General features: G+C 45.7%; 1 protein-coding gene across 2 annotated transcripts in view; it reads right to left on the bottom strand.

Moving 5' to 3' along the window:
- The window catches only part of PDE5A (phosphodiesterase 5A), a 498536-nt gene that overhangs the window by 87553 nt on the left and 394070 nt on the right, over nt 1-16913 (bottom strand). For both annotated transcript variants that reach the window (XM_077278445.1, XM_077278452.1), the window contains exon 13: nt 3198-3323. In XM_077278445.1, the coding sequence (XP_077134560.1) occupies nt 3198-3323 (126 nt within the window). The remainder of the gene's footprint in view (nt 1-3197; nt 3324-16913) is intronic.

The following is a 16913-nucleotide window of genomic DNA, read 5'->3' as shown; positions in this document are numbered from 1 at the left end:
CACCTTTCATTGGGCGCCCCTTAGCAGGACCACGGACCGGGTCGGGCCACTGTGACATCCTCAGAACCGATAGACCCGGTACCGAGTACCCCGTCGTCCTGCGTCTGGGGGCTGCTCCACCAGCAAGGGGATGAGGCTAATCAATCATACCAGAAACTGGATGGGGCCAATCAATTATACCAGAATGCCAGGAAGAAATGAATATTCATTGCCCTCCACGCCCATGGGCATGGAATGCAGTGCATATTTATTTCTCTTTAGCAGTGGGCACAGGAGTTAGCCGGATCCGCCGGCTCCTGTCTCTGTGACCCGCTGCTCCTCTGATACTGCTCCCCCACCTTATCCAGAGCCAATATATCTGGACTCTGAGATGCACTCCCATTTTCCTCCACATTTTGGGAGGAAAAAAGTGCGTCTTATAGTCTGAAAAATATGGTACTTTTGGGATATTACTAGCACTTGTTTTGTCATCCAGCTTGTCCTATTGCAAGAGAATTGTGAACACCACAGCAGGGTTTTTTATACTTTCCTTCGTTAAATAAGACTTGGTTCAGGTGATCACCTAATAAGAAGCACATTAAGTAGAATGAGGTGTACTTTGGTTGTAATTCAACTGACACTGGAATGGAATGGCAGTCAGAGCTGTATATAAAGGTGTTACTTTTCATTTAAATCCTGACTGTGATGATGATTAGTGATGAGCGAATATACTCATTACTCGAGATTTCCCAAGCACATTCGGGCGTCCTCCGAGTATTTTTTAGTACTCGGAGATTTAGTTTTCATCGCCTCAGCTGAATGATTTACATCTGTTAGCCAGCACAAGTAAATGTGGGGGTTGCCTGGTTGCTAGGGAATCCCCACATGTAATCAAGCTGGGTAAGAGATGTAAATCATTCAGCTGTGGGGAGGAAAACTAAATCTCAGAGCACTTAAAAATACTCGGAGGACACCCAAGCGTGCTCGGGAAATCTCGAGTAACGAGTATATTCGCTCATCACTAATGATGATCAAATAACTAATGGAAAGTGATTTCTACAAAAAAAGAAGTGTCTGACTCAATGACTGAAGTAGAAACTTCCAGACTTCAGGATGTTAAATATACATAATGAAATGGAAAATTAATTAAACAAATGAACAAACATTCTTAAAAATATGTTCAATATAAAAACTTGCTTTTGAAACGTGTGTCATTTTTCTGATGACAGATTCCCTTTAATCATGAAAAAAAAAAGATTTATTTTTGCCAAATCATGCCCCTCAGGCAGTTTTTTCTGTTTCCTAGTCTTTGGAGACTATCTAGAGAGCTGAAAGTGCAGCTGGCTGGAAAGTATTAAAATGTACTTGAGACCAACCCTTTCAATAAAAATACATTATTGAAAACTATTCAAATTTTTTAAGTAAAGTGTTTACCCAGATGTGACAGAATATTTGTCACATTCAATAATTCATATGTTTATGTGCTAATATAAAACCCCCAAAAAGTTCTATTTAAAGTGGTTTTCTCCTAATTGCATGATTTAATACCTATCACAGGGTTGGTGATAAAGGTTAGATCGGTAAGGAAATCCAAACTCTTTAAATCCATCAAATGCTAGAACAAAGTCCCTTGTCCATCATACAATAAATTATATCATATTCATTTTGGTGTCCTGTTGAACTGTTATAAAAAATTGTTATTTTGGAACAAATAAGTCTAAGGTTACGTTCACACAGAGGTTTTTGACATGTATTTTAAAGCAGATCTGCTTAAAAATCCACGTCAAAGTCCCCTTCCAATTCTTTGTGAGTTTTTACAAGGTTTCGAAAATCTTGCCGCTGAAAAAAAAAGTTTCCTGTCACATCTTTGATGTGCATTTATAATAAAATCTGCCCCACACTTGACACTGTCAGGTTTAAAGGCAACAAAAAGCTGTGAAAAAAACCCAAAACAATTTAAAAGGCTCTTCAAAATCCATGTCAGATCTGAAAACATTTTGGAAAAATGAGAGGATTCCTAAGGCTATGTTCACACGCTGCGGTTTTTGCTGCGGATCCGCAGCGGATTTGCAGCTGCGGATCCGCAGCCGTTTTCCATGCAGGGTACAGTACAATGTTACCCTATGGAAAACAAAAACCGCTGTGCCCACTTTGCGTTTTTCCGCTTGAAAATCAGCGCGGATTTTCTGCGGAAAAAAAAAAGTAGCATGTCACTTCTTTCTGCGGATTCCGCAACGGTTTTCCACCTGCACCAATAGGAAACTGCAGTTGGAAACCCGCAGTGGAATCCGCAGTAGAAACTGCACAAAAAACCGCAGGGAAAACCACCGCGGTTTTCAACTGCGGGTTTTCCAAATCTGCAGCTGAAAAATCCGCAGCAAAAAAAGGAACGTGTGAACAAGCCCTAAAGCTGATTTTTTTGGGGAAAACCACGTTAGATGTTTACACCACAAAGAACTCTGTGTGAACATACCCATGTCTGAATAATTGTAAACTGAAGAGGTCACTAATGCTTTTCCAATTAGGGTATGCTCACATGCGAGAGAATGAGGCTGATTATACTAATGGCACTTGGAGTGTCATCTGAGTGTGATCTGATACACCCGCAGGAGAGAATCGCAGAACAGGTGCAGTGCAGCCCAGTGCAGTCCGATGTTTAACACGCACCCGTAAACTTGTATGGGTGTGAGTGATACAAATATCGGAGGCAGTCACAGCACGCTGAAATTGTTTTTCCATCGGCATGACAAATTAATCGCAGATCTGCATTGCCCCACAATATAACCTTGGGCCGAATGCTATCTGATAAAACATCGGATTGCATTCAGACGTGACATATGCCAGTGTGAGCAAATCCTTACACTGACTGTTGCATAGAAGTAAATAGGAGGCCACATCACAGTCCTTGATTAGCGAGTCTTGAGGCCATAGATCTGGAGTTACATTTCTATAGCTCGTTTGTTTATTTATTCACTCTAAGGCCGGGATCACACTTGCGACAAACTCACACGAGTCTTGCATTTCAATACACGGCACTGACGCCGGCACTTGGGACTGGAGTGTGCGGCTGCATGTATTTCTATGCAGCTGAGCGCTCCGGTCCCGAGTGCCTGCGGCAATGCCGGGTATTGAGATGCAAGACTCTTGCGAGTTTCTCGCAAGTATGATCCCGGCCTAAATACGGTATCAGTTGTCTTAATCTGGGTTTAGTCAAATACCTGAATTTTGCCAGTCCTCAGGGCAGCAAACATGCATTGTGCTGTGTTGAAGGCATGTCTCCAGTTGTGATAGGCTACATTCTTCCGATAGTTTTTCTTTACGCTTAGAATCCATCTGCACAGAGTCTGTAATTAAAGTGAAAGCAATGACTGACAACACTATAGACACAGGAAGTATGGTGCCTGTTTGCAGATCTCACGGTTGTTGTAAGGTAATAAGGTTGGAAATTTCTATATGTCATTACAGATACAGGTAATAGAACCTATCAAAATTCAGTCCGGGCATTGCAACCTGAACTCGGACTGTGAAAAACACTTGTCTGAATCAAGACTTAGATGTTCTGCTGAATTTGGAGGTCTGCACGAAAATAAGTGTAAGCAGGTTGTGGGATGCAGTAACACAAGAAAGGCAGAGTAAGGATTAGCAATTTAATTTAACAGTAAAGATACTCCTCGCAGGGAGTAGAACAGTTAAAGGGCAAACGATGGAGAAAGAGACAACAACAATGTAAGAACAGTCCACGCAATCAACTTATGTTCGTGGCTTCCTCTGCCACGGATGATCCGATGAGGGTTGTAGTCTTGGCAATGGCTGGTACAATGTCCTCAGAGGAGATTCCATAGCTCACGGTATATCTTCTGGCAGCAACAGGCTGTCTCCGGTTGTTACCCGTTGAGCCAATTAGTCCATAAACTTGTGCATCCAAAGTCAAGGGAGCTGCATACAGTCTTTTGTCGAGGAAGATCTGCGGCGTGCTGTCTGGCAAAGAGGGACACAACGAACAGTCCTGATCACGGCCCCCATGAGTGCAGCACTCAGCTTAACGGAGCTCATGGTCGTTCCTCTGCTGCTGGGCTCAGTGGCATGCTCATGTGTAGCCGACTGCGGTACATTGCGGTGCTGCTGCACACGAAGCAGAGCACGCTACACACACATCTGCTCTGGCGCTGCTGGCGGGAAAACTGGCTGTCACTGCGCATGCTTTTTGTCTGCCACTCCCCTGCTTCTGGGTGATGAGGTCTGTCCGGTTCTCTCTTCTCTCCCCCGGACAACACGGGACGCAGCCTTGGCAGTTCCGGCGCAGTACAGGTACCCACAGCCCGGTCTTCCTCCTTACATAAGCCCATGTAAACTAGGGCAAAGGCTAATATTGGGCCTGTGTGCTATCCGTTACCCATGAGGACATCATATGGAATAAAAATACTTTCGCCTGAATGTATCCTAAGAAAACTGCGGAGGACGGACAGAAGCTTGTTGTTGGTCATGAATAAGGAACAACCTACCAAACCACGTAGGGAAGTTCATGGGCTTTTGTGTATTTTTACACCTTTTGTTAATCATGATGAAATAAAGTCGTATGGGTTATGGATTTCTAGATATCAAACCACTGTGATTTTTTACACTATGTAAACTGACCTCCAGTGCTTGTTTGAAATCTGCAACATGTCAATTTCTCTTCTGACTACACTTAGATTTATGTGAGGTTTTTCCCCATAGAATTGCATTAGATGTGGAAAATCCGCAGTGTGTCTCAGCTGCAGGAACGCACTAAAAACACAGGAAATCTGCACATGACTGTATCAATAAAGTTTTGCCATAGCCAAAATATGAGGAAGTATCAAAAATAAAGCAGTTTTATTTAAAACATTACACACAAAAAAGAAACAAAACCGCAGTCCCAAAAATGTAATAAAAACACATTTTAGAAAAACTCACTCAAAAATGCAACAAAAAAGTGCTACTAACCTAATTTACCTTATAGGCACAGAAATGCACACAAATATCACCTATACTTATTGTGGTAATGTAATCTTACAGTCCCTAGTCATAAACAAGGTTGAATGCTAGCACTAGAGATGAGCAAACCTTTCAAGCTTCGGTTCGGATCAGCGAATGTCCTGATGTTCGCTGAAGTTCTATGAACATGCCTGAACCCCATTGACTTCAATGGGAGGTGTGGCACCCCAAGAGTTCGGGTACCACAGCAGTGCTGCCTTCCTCTCGGGGAGAGTAGTGATATGCCTGGAAACAAGAGGGATCTCTTTGGCAGGTAATTCACACACACACACACACAACACCTTCTGAATCCAGACCAGGAGGGGGAGCTCAAAACCCGGGTTTTAGGGCAGCTTCCCTGAATAAAGATCCTGGTCTGGAGGCAGAGACTGTTGAGTTTAGTCTGGTGAGCAGACATGAAAGGAGTAGAAGAGAGATTTGAGAGCTCAAGGATGCTGCGAGTGGGCCTCCGAGGAGCCAGAGCACAGAGACCGGGAACTGGGAGCCCGAGGCTGTGCGGAGCTGTAAGCCCCATAGCAGAATCGGAGGGCACAGAACTGCATGTACATTGCCCAAATTAAGCCTGTGGTACAGAAGAATTCTGGATCCTGGAGTCGCCGTGCAGAGACCCCAGAGGAAACGGCTCAAGCTACCTACCATCCGGGTAATTGTCCCAGGACAGGGAAAAGAACCTGGACCTTGTTAGGACACTTCAGGCAGCAAGGGACTTATAGTGAGCGCAAAGTGGAAGGCTCCCAACCTGACTTGCCAAGGGGATTTTACTTGTTTCCGGGCTGCCTGGACTCCTTATGTACCTGTTGCCAGTACCCTGGACTGAGGCCTGTGACAACTTTAGTAATCCAGGTAAAGACTGGAACGCTGTGTCCTTTACTCATTGACTGGCAAACACCATCATCGCCATACACCTTGGGAGCCCTGGGGACCTCGCTTTACCTGTGGGAAGCGTCACCACCCTTGCTGCAACAACATCCCCCAGAGGACCCCTTTAAGGCAGTGTCGGTCCCTCTATTCATCGAACTCCACAGATGGTGTCACAACAGACTTTATCATAATTCCCTTTAAAGACCATTCCCCTTTTACAGTGAGTCCCAGGGCCAAGGACCGGGTTGCAGTCACCGTGACATCCCCTTTGACAGCGACCAGACCCGTGCCAAGTACCCCGCTGCCCTGGTGGGCGACTCATCTTTTGGCATCATGAACAGGATTTCATGCCCTTCGAAGCAAGCCCACTTTGTGCCATTACCTGCGTTACCTTCTGATGAAACCTTGGCTCGCTTGTTTATTCAGCACATAGTTTGGTTGCATGTGATATCTGTAAATATGGTGTCTGACAGGGGTGTGCAATTTGTGGCCAGGTTTTGGAGGGCTTTTTGAAAGAAGTTGGGGGTTACTGTTATGACCCCAATGGCAGAGGGTCTCAGGAATAAATACCAAGTCTGCAAACACAAAAAACCAGCTCATAGGGCAGTGGTAACTGGGCTGACCATATATCTAATCCTAGCACCACAAATAGCAGTAGCCGGAGAACGTGCCTACGTTGGTTCTAGACGTCTCGCGCCAGCCGGAGAACTAACTAACCCTAGAAGGGAAAAGAAAGACCTTTCTTGCCTCCAGAGAAAAGACCCCAAAAGTTGGATACAAGCCCCCAACAAATAATAACGGTGAGGTAAGAGGAAAAGACAAACATAAGAATGAGCTAGGTATTTAGCAAAGAGAGGCCCACTAGCTAATAGCAGAATATAGTAAGATGACTTATATGGTCAGCAAAAAACCCTATTAAAATATCCACGCTGGATATTCAAGAACCCCCGAACCGACTAACGGCCGGGGGGAGAACACCAGCCCCCTAGAGCTTCCAGCAAGGTCAGAACTCACATTTAGTACAAGCTGGACAAAAATAGAAGCAAAGCAAATAACCCAAAAAACAAAGAAGCAAGACTTAGCTTAATTTTGCAAGAACCAGGACCAGCAGACAGGAGCAACAGAAGGATCTGATTACAACGATGCCAGGCACTGGACTAAGGATCCAGGAAGTTTATATAGCAACACCCCTGGACTAACGACCCAGGTGAGTGCCAAACTGAAGAAAGACAATCCCAGAGTCATATCACTAGTGACCACAAGAGGGAGCCAAAAAGTCTAATTCACAACAGTACCCCCCCCTTAAGGAGGGGTCACCGAACCCTCACCAAGACCACCAGGACGATCAGGATGAGCAGCGTGAAAGGCACGAACTAAATCGGCCGCATGCACATCAGAGGCAACCACCCAGGAATTATCCTCCTGACCATAGCCCTTCCACTTGACCAGATACCGAAGCCTCCGCCTGGAGAGACGAGAATCCAAGATCTTCTCCACCACTGTCATGGTTCCCAATGGCAAGGGAACGTCAGAGAACTTAAACAACAGACTAGCTCTTGGGTGATGGAATCTCGAGCTGACCGTGAGCTAAACCTACCACACAACTAGCAGTGGCCGGGTGGCGTACCTACGTTTTATCCCTAGACGCCTAGCGCCAGCCGGAGGACTAACTAACCCTAATAGAGGAAAAGACAGACCTGGCTTACCTCTAGGGAAATTCCCCCAAAAAGGAGACAGAAGCCCCCCACATATATTGACGGTGAGTTCAGAGGAAAAGACATACGCAGTATGAAGGTAGGTTCAGCAAAGCGAGGTCCGCTTACTAGATAGCAAGAAGATACAATAGGGAACTTCACGGTCAGCTGAAAACCCTATTAAAATACCATCCCGAAATTACTTTAAGACTCATGTGTCAACTCATGACACCGGAGTGGCAATTTCGGCCCACAAGAGCTTCCAGCTACAGAAAAATAACATAACTGTGAACTGGAACAAAAATGCAAAACAAACTTAGGACTAAGAGTCCAACTTAGCTGATAGTAGTCTAGGAGCAGGAACATGCAACAGAAAGGCTCTGGTTACATTGATGGCCGGCACTAGAATAACTGAGCAGCAAGGCTAAATAGGATACACCCATATCCTGATGGAAACAGGTGAACAGAGAAGGTGAAGCACACAAGTCCAGTACCACCAGTGACCACCGGGGGAGCCCAAAAACCAAATTCACAACAGTACCCCCCCCTCAAGGAGGGGGCACCGAACCCTCACAAGAACCACCAGGGCGATCAGGATGAGCCCTATGAAAGGCACGGACCAAATCAGAGGCATGAACATCAGAGGCTGTCACCCAAGAATTATCCTCTTGACCGTAGCCCTTCCACTTGACCAGATACTGAAGTCTCCGTCTGGAAACATGGGAGTCCAAGATCTTCTCCACAACGTACTCCAATTCACCCTCAACCAACACCGGAGCGGGAGGCTCAACGGAAGGCACAACCGGTACCTCATACCTGCGCAATAATGACCGATGGAAGACATTATGGATAGAAAAAGATGCTGGGAGGTCCAATCGAAAGGACACGGGGTTAAGAATCTCCAAAATCTTATACGGGCCGATGAACCGAGGCTTAAACTTAGGAGAAGAAACCCTCATAGGGACAAAACGAGAAGACAACCACACCAAGTCCCCAACACGAAGACGAGGACCAACACGACGACGGCGGTTAGCAAAATGCCGAGTCTTCTCCTGGGACAACTCCAAATTGTCCACCACCTGTCCCCAAATCCGATGCAACCTATCCACCACAGTATCCACTCCAGGACAATCCGAAGACTCCACCTGACCGGAAGAAAAACGAGGATGAAACCCCGAATTGCAAAAGAAAGGAGAAACCAAAGTGGCAGAACTAGCCCGATTATTGAGGGCAAACTCCGCCAACGGCAAAAAGGCAACCCAGTCATCCTGATCCGCAGACACAAAACACCTCAAATAAGTCTCCAAGGTCTGATTAGCTCGCTCGGTCTGGCCATTAGTCAGAGGATGGAACGCAGACGAAAAAGACAAATCAATGCCCATCCTAGCACAGAACGCCCGCCAAAATCTAGACACGAACTGGGTCCCCCTGTCAGAAACGATATTCTCTGGAATACCATGCAAGCGAACCACATTTTGAAAAAACAGAGGAACCAACTCGGATGAGGAAGGCAACTTAGGCAAGGGCACCAAATGGACCATCTTTGAAAAACGGTCACACACCACCCAGATGACAGACATTTTCTGAGAAACAGGGAGATCAGAAATAAAATCCATAGAGATGTGAGTCCAAGGCCTCTTCGGAATAGGCAAAGATAACAACAATCCGCTGGCCCGAGAACAACAAGGTTTGGCCCGAGCACAAACATCACAAGACTGCACAAAAACTCGTACATCTCGAGACAGGGAAGGCCACCAGAAGGACCTAGCCACCAAATCCCTGGTACCAAAGATCCCGGGATGACCTGCCAACACAGAAGAATGAACCTCCGAGATGACTCTACTGGTCCAATCATCAGGAACAAACAGTCTACCAGGCGGGCAACGATCAGGTCTATCCGCCTGAAACTCCTGGAAAGCCCATCGCAGGTCTGGGGAAACAGCAGATAATATCACCCCATCCTTAAGGATACCTGTAGGTTCAGAATCACCAGGGGAATCAGGCTCAAAACTCCTAGAAAGGGCATCCGCCTTCACATTTTTAGAACCTGGTAAGTATGAGACCACAAAATTAAACCGAGAGAAAAACAACGACCAGCGCGCCTGTCTAGGATTCAGGCGCCTGGCAGACTCAAGATAAATCAAATTCTTGTGATCGGTCAATACCACCACCTGATGTCTAGCCCCCTCAAGCCAATGACGCCACTCCTCAAAAGCCCACTTCATAGCCAAAAGCTCCCGATTACCAATATCATAATTTCGCTCGGCGGGCGAAAATTTTCGTGAAAAGAACGCACAAGGTCTCATCACGGAGCAGTCGGAACTTTTCTGCGAGAAGACCGCCCCAGCTCCGATCTCGGAAGCATCGACCTCAAGCTGAAAAGGAAGAGTAACATCAGGCTGACGCAACACAGGGGCGGAAGAAAAGCGGCGCTTAAGCTCCCGAAAGGCCTCCACAGCAGCAGGGGACCAATCAGCAACATCAGCACCCTTTTTGGTCAAATCAGTCAAAGGTTTAGCAACATCAGAAAAACCAGTTATAAATCGACGATAAAAATTAGCAAAGCCCAAAAATTTCTGAAGGCTCTTAAGAGAAGAAGGCTGCGTCCAATCACAAATAGCCCGAACCTTGACAGGATCCATCTCAATGGAAGAGGGGGAAAAAATGTACCCCAAAAAAGAAATCTTTTGAACCCCAAAAATACACTTAGAACCCTTCACACACAAGGAATTAGCCCGCAAAACCTGAAAAACCCTCCTGACCTGTTGGACATGAGAATCCCAGTCATCCGAAAAAATCAAAATATCATCCAGATACACGATCATAAATTTATCCAAATATTCACGGAAAATGTCATGCATAAAGGACTGAAAGACTGAAGGGGCATTTGAAAGACCAAAAGGCATTACTAAATACTCAAAATGGCCCTCGGGCGTATTAAATGCGGTTTTCCACTCATCCCCCTGCTTAATTCGCACCAAATTATACGCCCCACGGAGATCAATCTTAGAGAACCACTTAGCCCCCTTTATTCGAGCAAACAAATCAGTCAGCAGTGGCAGAGGATACTGATATTTGACTGTAATTTTATTCAAGAGTCGATAATCAATACACGGCCTCAAAGAGCCATCTTTTTTAGATACAAAGAAAAAACCGGCTCCTAAGGGAGATGAAGAAGGATGAATATGTCCCTTTTCCAGGGACTCCTTAATATATTCTCGCATAGCAGCATGTTCAGGTACAGATAGATTAAATAAACGACCCTTTGGAAATTTACTGCCCGGAATCAGATCTATGGTACAATCGCAATCTCTGTGAGGAGGTAGTGAACCAAGCTTAGGCTCCTCAAAAACATCACGATAATCAGACAAAAATTCCGGAATCTCAGAGGGAATAGATGACGAAATGGAAACCAAAGGTACGTCCCCATGAGCCCCCTGACATCCCCAGCTTAACACAGACATAGCTAGCTTTCCAGTCAAGGACTGGGTTATGAGATTGTAACCATGGTAATCCGAGCACCAAAACGTCATGTAGATTGTACAACACAAGGAAGCGAATCATCTCCTGATGGTCTGGATTCATACGCATAGTCACTTGTGTCCAGTATTGTGGTTTATTACTAGCCAATGGTGTAGAGTCAATACCCTTCAGAGGTATAGGAACTTCCAGAGGCTCTAGATCAAACCCACAGCGCCTGGCAAAGGACCAATCCATTAGACTCAAAGCGGCGCCAGAGTCGACATAGGCATCCGCGGTAATTGACGATAATGAACAAATCAAGGTCACAGACAGAATAAACTTAGACTGTAAAGTGCCAATTGAAATAGACTTATCAACCTTTTTTGTACGTTTAGAGCATGCTGATATAACATGAGTTGAATCACCACAATAGAAGCACAACCCATTTTTTCGCCTAAAATTCTGCCGTTCGCTTCTGGACAGAATTCTATCACATTGCATATTTTCTGGAGCCTTCTCAGAAGACACCGCCAAATGGTGCACAGGTTTGCGCTCCCGCAAATGCCGATCAATCTGAATAGCCATTGTCATGGACTCATTCAGACCTGTAGGTGCAGGGAACCCCACCATAACATCTTTAATGGCATCAGAGAGACCCTCTCTGAAATTCGCCGCCAGGGCGCACTCATTCCACTGAGTAAGCACAGACCATTTACGAAATTTTTGGCAGTATATTTCAGCTTCATCTTGCCCTTGAGATAGGGCCATCAAGGCTTTTTCAGCCTGAATCTCTAAATTAGGTTCCTCATAAAGCAACCCCAAAGCCAGAAAAAACGCAGCCACATTGAGCAACGCAGGATCCCCGGGTGCCAATGCAAATGCCCAGTTTTGAGGGTCACCCCGCAGCAAGGAAATTACTATCTTAACCTGCTGTGCGGGATCTCCAGCGGAGCGAGATCTCAGGGAAAGAAATAATTTACAATTATTTTTGAAATTCAGGAAACGAGATCTATCCCCGGAGAAAAATTCTGGTATAGGAATTCTAGGTTCAGATATAGGAGCATGAATAACAAAATCCTGTAAATTTTGAACCTTCGTAGCAAGATTATTCAAACCTGTAACCAAACTCTGAGGATCCATTTTAATCAGGTGAGATCAGAGCCATTCAAGGATTAGAAGGAGAGAGAGAGACAAAGGCTGCAATTAGAGCAAAAATGCAACTGAGTCAACTAAAAAGCAAACTCAGAAGGAAAAAAAAAAAAAAAAAATCTGCAGACTTCTTTTTCTCTCCTTTCTTCTGCCAACGGTTTTAACCCTTGGCCGGCCATACTGTCATGGTTCCCAATGGCAAGGGAACGTCAGAGAACTTAAACAACAGACTAGCTCTTGGGTGATGGAATCTCGAGCTGACCGTGAGCTAAACCTACCACACAACTAGCAGTGGCCGGGTGGCGTACCTACGTTTTATCCCTAGACGCCTAGCGCCAGCCGGAGGACTAACTAACCCTAATAGAGGAAAAGACAGACCTGGCTTACCGCTAGGGAAATTCCCCCAAAAAGGAGACAGAAGCCCCCCACATATATTGATGGTGAGTTCAGAGGAAAAGACATACGCAGTATGAAGGTAGGTTCAGCAAAGCGAGGTCCGCTTACTAGATAGCAAGAAGATACAATAGGGAACTTCACGGTCAGCTGAAAACCCTATTAAAATACCATCCCGAAATTACTTTAAGACTCATGTGTCAACTCATGACACCGGAGTGGCAATTTCGGCCCACAAGAGCTTCCAGCTACAGAAAAATAACATAACTGTGAACTGGAACAAAAATGCAAAACAAACTTAGGACTAAGAGTCCAACTTAGCTGATAGTAGTCTAGGAGCAGGAACATGCAACAGAAAGGCTCTGGTTACATTGATGGCCGGCACTAGAATAACTGAGCAGCAAGGCTAAATAGGATACACCCATATCCTGATGGAAACAGGTGAACAGAGAAAGTGAAGCACACAAGTCCAGTACCACCAGTGACCACCGGGGGAGCCCAAAAACCAAATTCACAACACACCACGTACTCCAACTCGCCCTCAAACAACAGCGGAGCAGGAGGCTCAACAGAAGGAACCACAGGTACAACGTACCGCCGCAACAAAGACCTATGGAACACGTTGTGAATGGCAAACGACACCGGAAGATCCAAGCGAAAGGACACAGGATTAAGGATTTCCAATATCTTGTAAGGACCGATGAAGCGAGGCTTAAATTTAGGAGAGGAGACCTTCATAGGAACAAATCGAGAAGACAGCCATACCAAATCCCCAACACGAAGTCGGGGACCCACACCGCGGCGGCGGTTGGCAAAACGCTGAGCCTTCTCTTGTGACAACTTTAAGTTGTCCACCACATGATTCCAGATCTGCTGCAACCTATCCACCACAGAATCTACCCCAGGACAGTCAGAAGGCTCCACATGTCCCGAGGAAAAACGAGGATGGAAACCAGAGTTGCAGAAAAATGGGTAAACCAATGTAGCGGAACTAGCCCGATTATTAAGGGCAAACTCAGCCAACGGCAAGAAGGTCACCCAATCATCCTGATCCGCAGAAACAAAACACCTCAAATAAGCCTCCAGAGTCTGATTAGTTCGCTCCGTTTGTCCATTAGTCTGAGGATGAAAGGCAGACGAAAACGACAACTCAATGCCCATCTTAGCACAAAAGGATCGCCAGAACCTGGAAACAAACTGGGATCCTCTGTCAGACACAATATTCTCAGGAATGCCGTGTAAATGAACCACATTCTGAAAGAACACAGGAACCAGATCGGAAGAGGAAGGCAGCTTAGGCAAAGGCACCAAATGGACCATCTTAGAAAAGCGATCACATACCACCCAGATGACAGACATGCCCTGAGACACCGGGAGATCTGAAATGAAATCCATGGAAATGTGTGTCCAAGGCCTCTTCGGGACAGGCAAGGGCAAGAGCAACCCGCTGGCACGAGAACAAGTCCCACAGGACTGCACAAACGACCGCACATCCCGTGACAAGGAAGGCCACCAAAAGGACCTAGCCACCAGATCTCTGGTGCCAAAAATTCCCGGATGCCCTGCCAACACCGAGGAATGAACCTCGGAAATGACTCTGCTGGTCCACTTATCAGGAACAAACAGTCTGTCAGGTGGACAAGAGTCAGGTCTACCAGCCTGAAATCTCTGCAACACACGTCGCAAATCCGGAGAAATGGCTGACAAGATAACTCCCTCTTTAAGAATACCAACCGGTTCTGCGACTCCCGGAGAGTCAGGCACAAAGCTCCTTGAAAGAGCATCAGCCTTCACATTCTTTGAACCTGGTAAATACGAGACCACAAAGTCAAAACGGGAGAAAAACAATGACCAGCGGGCCTGTCTAGGATTCAGGCGTTTAGCAGACTCGAGATACATCAAATTTTTGTGATCAGTCAAGACCACCACACGATGCTTAGCACCCTCGAGCCAATGACGCCACTCCTCAAATGCCCACTTCATGGCCAACAACTCCCGATTGCCAACATCATAATTCCGCTCAGCAGGCGAAAACTTCCTCGAGAAAAAGGCACAAGGTCTCATCACAGAGCAACCAGGGCCTCTCTGCGACAAAACGGCCCCTGCCCCAATCTCAGAAGCATCCACTTCAACCTGAAAGGGAAGTGAGACATCAGGCTGGCACAAAACAGGCGCCGAAGTAAACCGGCGCTTCAACTCCTGGAAAGCCTCCACGGCTGCAGGAGCCCAGTTAGCAACATCAGAACCTTTCTTGGTCATATCCGTCAAAGGTTTAACAATGCTAGAAAAATTAGCAATAAAACGACGATAGAAGTTAGCAAAACCCAAGAACTTCTGAAGACTCTTAACTGACGTGGGTTGAGTCCAATCATGAATAGCTCGGACCTTGACTGGGTCCATCTCCACCGCAGAAGGGGAAAAAATAAACCCCAAAAAGGGAACCTTCTGTACTCCAAAGAGACACTTTGAGCCCTTAACAAATAAAGCATTCTCACGCAAAACCTGAAACACCATCCTGACCTGCTCTACATGCGAGTCCCAGTCATCAGAAAAAAACAGAATATCATCCAGATAAACGATCATAAATTTATCCAGATACTTCCGGAAAATATCATGCATAAAGGACTGAAACACTGAAGGAGCATTAGGGAGCCCAAAAGGCATCACCAAGTACTCAAAATGACCTTCGGGCGTATTAAATGCGGTTTTCCATTCATCTCCTCGCTTAATGCGCACAAGGTTGTACGCACCACGAAGATCTATCTTGGTGAACCACTTGGCACCTTTAATTCGGGCAAACAAGTCTGACAACAGAGGCAAAGGATACTGAAATTTAACTGTGATTTTATTCAAAAGCCGATAGTCAATACAAGGTCTCAAAGATCCGTCCTTCTTGGCCACAAAAAAGAATCCCACACCAAGAGGGGAAGAGGAAGGACGGATATGCCCCTTCTCCAGAGATTCCTTGATATACGAACGCATTGCGGTATGCTCAGGTACAGACAGATTAAATAGTCTTCCCTTAGGAAATTTGCTACCTGGAATCAAATCTATGGCACAGTCACAGTCCCTATGAGGAGGCAGAGCACTGGACCTGGACTCGCTGAACACATCCTGATAATCAGACAAATACTCAGGAACTTCCGAAGGAGTAGAGGAAGCAATAGACACCGGCGGGGAATCACCATGAATACCCTGACAGCCCCAACTTGACACAGACATTGCCTTCCAATCCAAGACTGGATTATGAGTCTGTAACCATGGCAAACCCAAAACGACCAAGTCATGCATTTTATGCAGAACAAGAAAACGAATCACCTCCCGATGTTCAGGAGTCATGCACATGGTTACCTGTGTCCAAAACTGCGGTTTATTTTCCGCCAATGGCGTAGCATCAATACCCCTCAGAGGGATAGGATTAACCAATGGCTCAAGAACAAAACCACAGCGCTTGGCAAATGACAGATCCATAAGACTCAGGGCAGCACCTGAATCCACAAACGCCATAACAGGGTAAGAGGACAATGAGCAAATTAAAGTCACAGACAAAATAAATTTAGGTTGCAAATTACCAATGGCGACAGGACTAACAACCCTTGTTAGGCGTTTAGAGCATGCTGATATAACATGTGTAGAATCTCCACAGTAAAAACACAACCCATTCTGACGTCTATGATTTTTCCGCTCATTTCTGGTCTGAATTCTATCACATTGCATCAAATCAGGTGCTTGTTTAGACAACACTACCAGAGGATTAGCGGTTTTGCGCTCCCGCAAACGCCGGTCAATTTGAATAGCCAGCGCCATGGAATCATTCAGACTTGTAGGAATGGAGAAACCCACCATCACATTCTTAATGGCTTCAGAAAGGCCATTTCTGAAATTTGCGGCCAGAGCACACTCATTCCACTGAGTAAGCACGGACCATTTCCGAAATTTTTGGCAATACACTTCAGCTTCATCCTGGCCCTGAGAAATAGCCAGCAAGGCTTTTTCTGCCTGAACCTCAAGATTGGGTTCCTCGTAAAGCAATCTGAGCGCCAGAAAAAACGCATCAATATTTGCCAATGCCGGATCTCCTGGCGCTAGCGAGAAAGCCCAATCCTGAGGGTCGCCCCGTAAAAAAGAGATAACAATTTTAACTTGCTGAGCTGAGTCTCCAGATGAACGGGGTCTCAGAGATAGAAACAATTTACAATTATCCCTGAAATTCCTAAACTTAAATCGGTCTCCAAAAAACAGTTCAGGAATAGGTATTTTAGGTTCAGACATAGAACTACTGGTAACAAAATCTTGTATGCTTTGCACACGAGCAGCAAGCTGGTCCACACTTGTAATCAAGGTCTGGACATTCATGTC

Source organism: Ranitomeya variabilis, chromosome 1 (genome assembly GCF_051348905.1).
Source record: "Ranitomeya variabilis isolate aRanVar5 chromosome 1, aRanVar5.hap1, whole genome shotgun sequence".
Taxonomy (NCBI): Eukaryota; Metazoa; Chordata; class Amphibia; order Anura; family Dendrobatidae; genus Ranitomeya; species Ranitomeya variabilis.
Note: the sequence above shows the minus strand (reverse complement) of the source record. Positions and strands in the feature narration are given on the sequence as shown.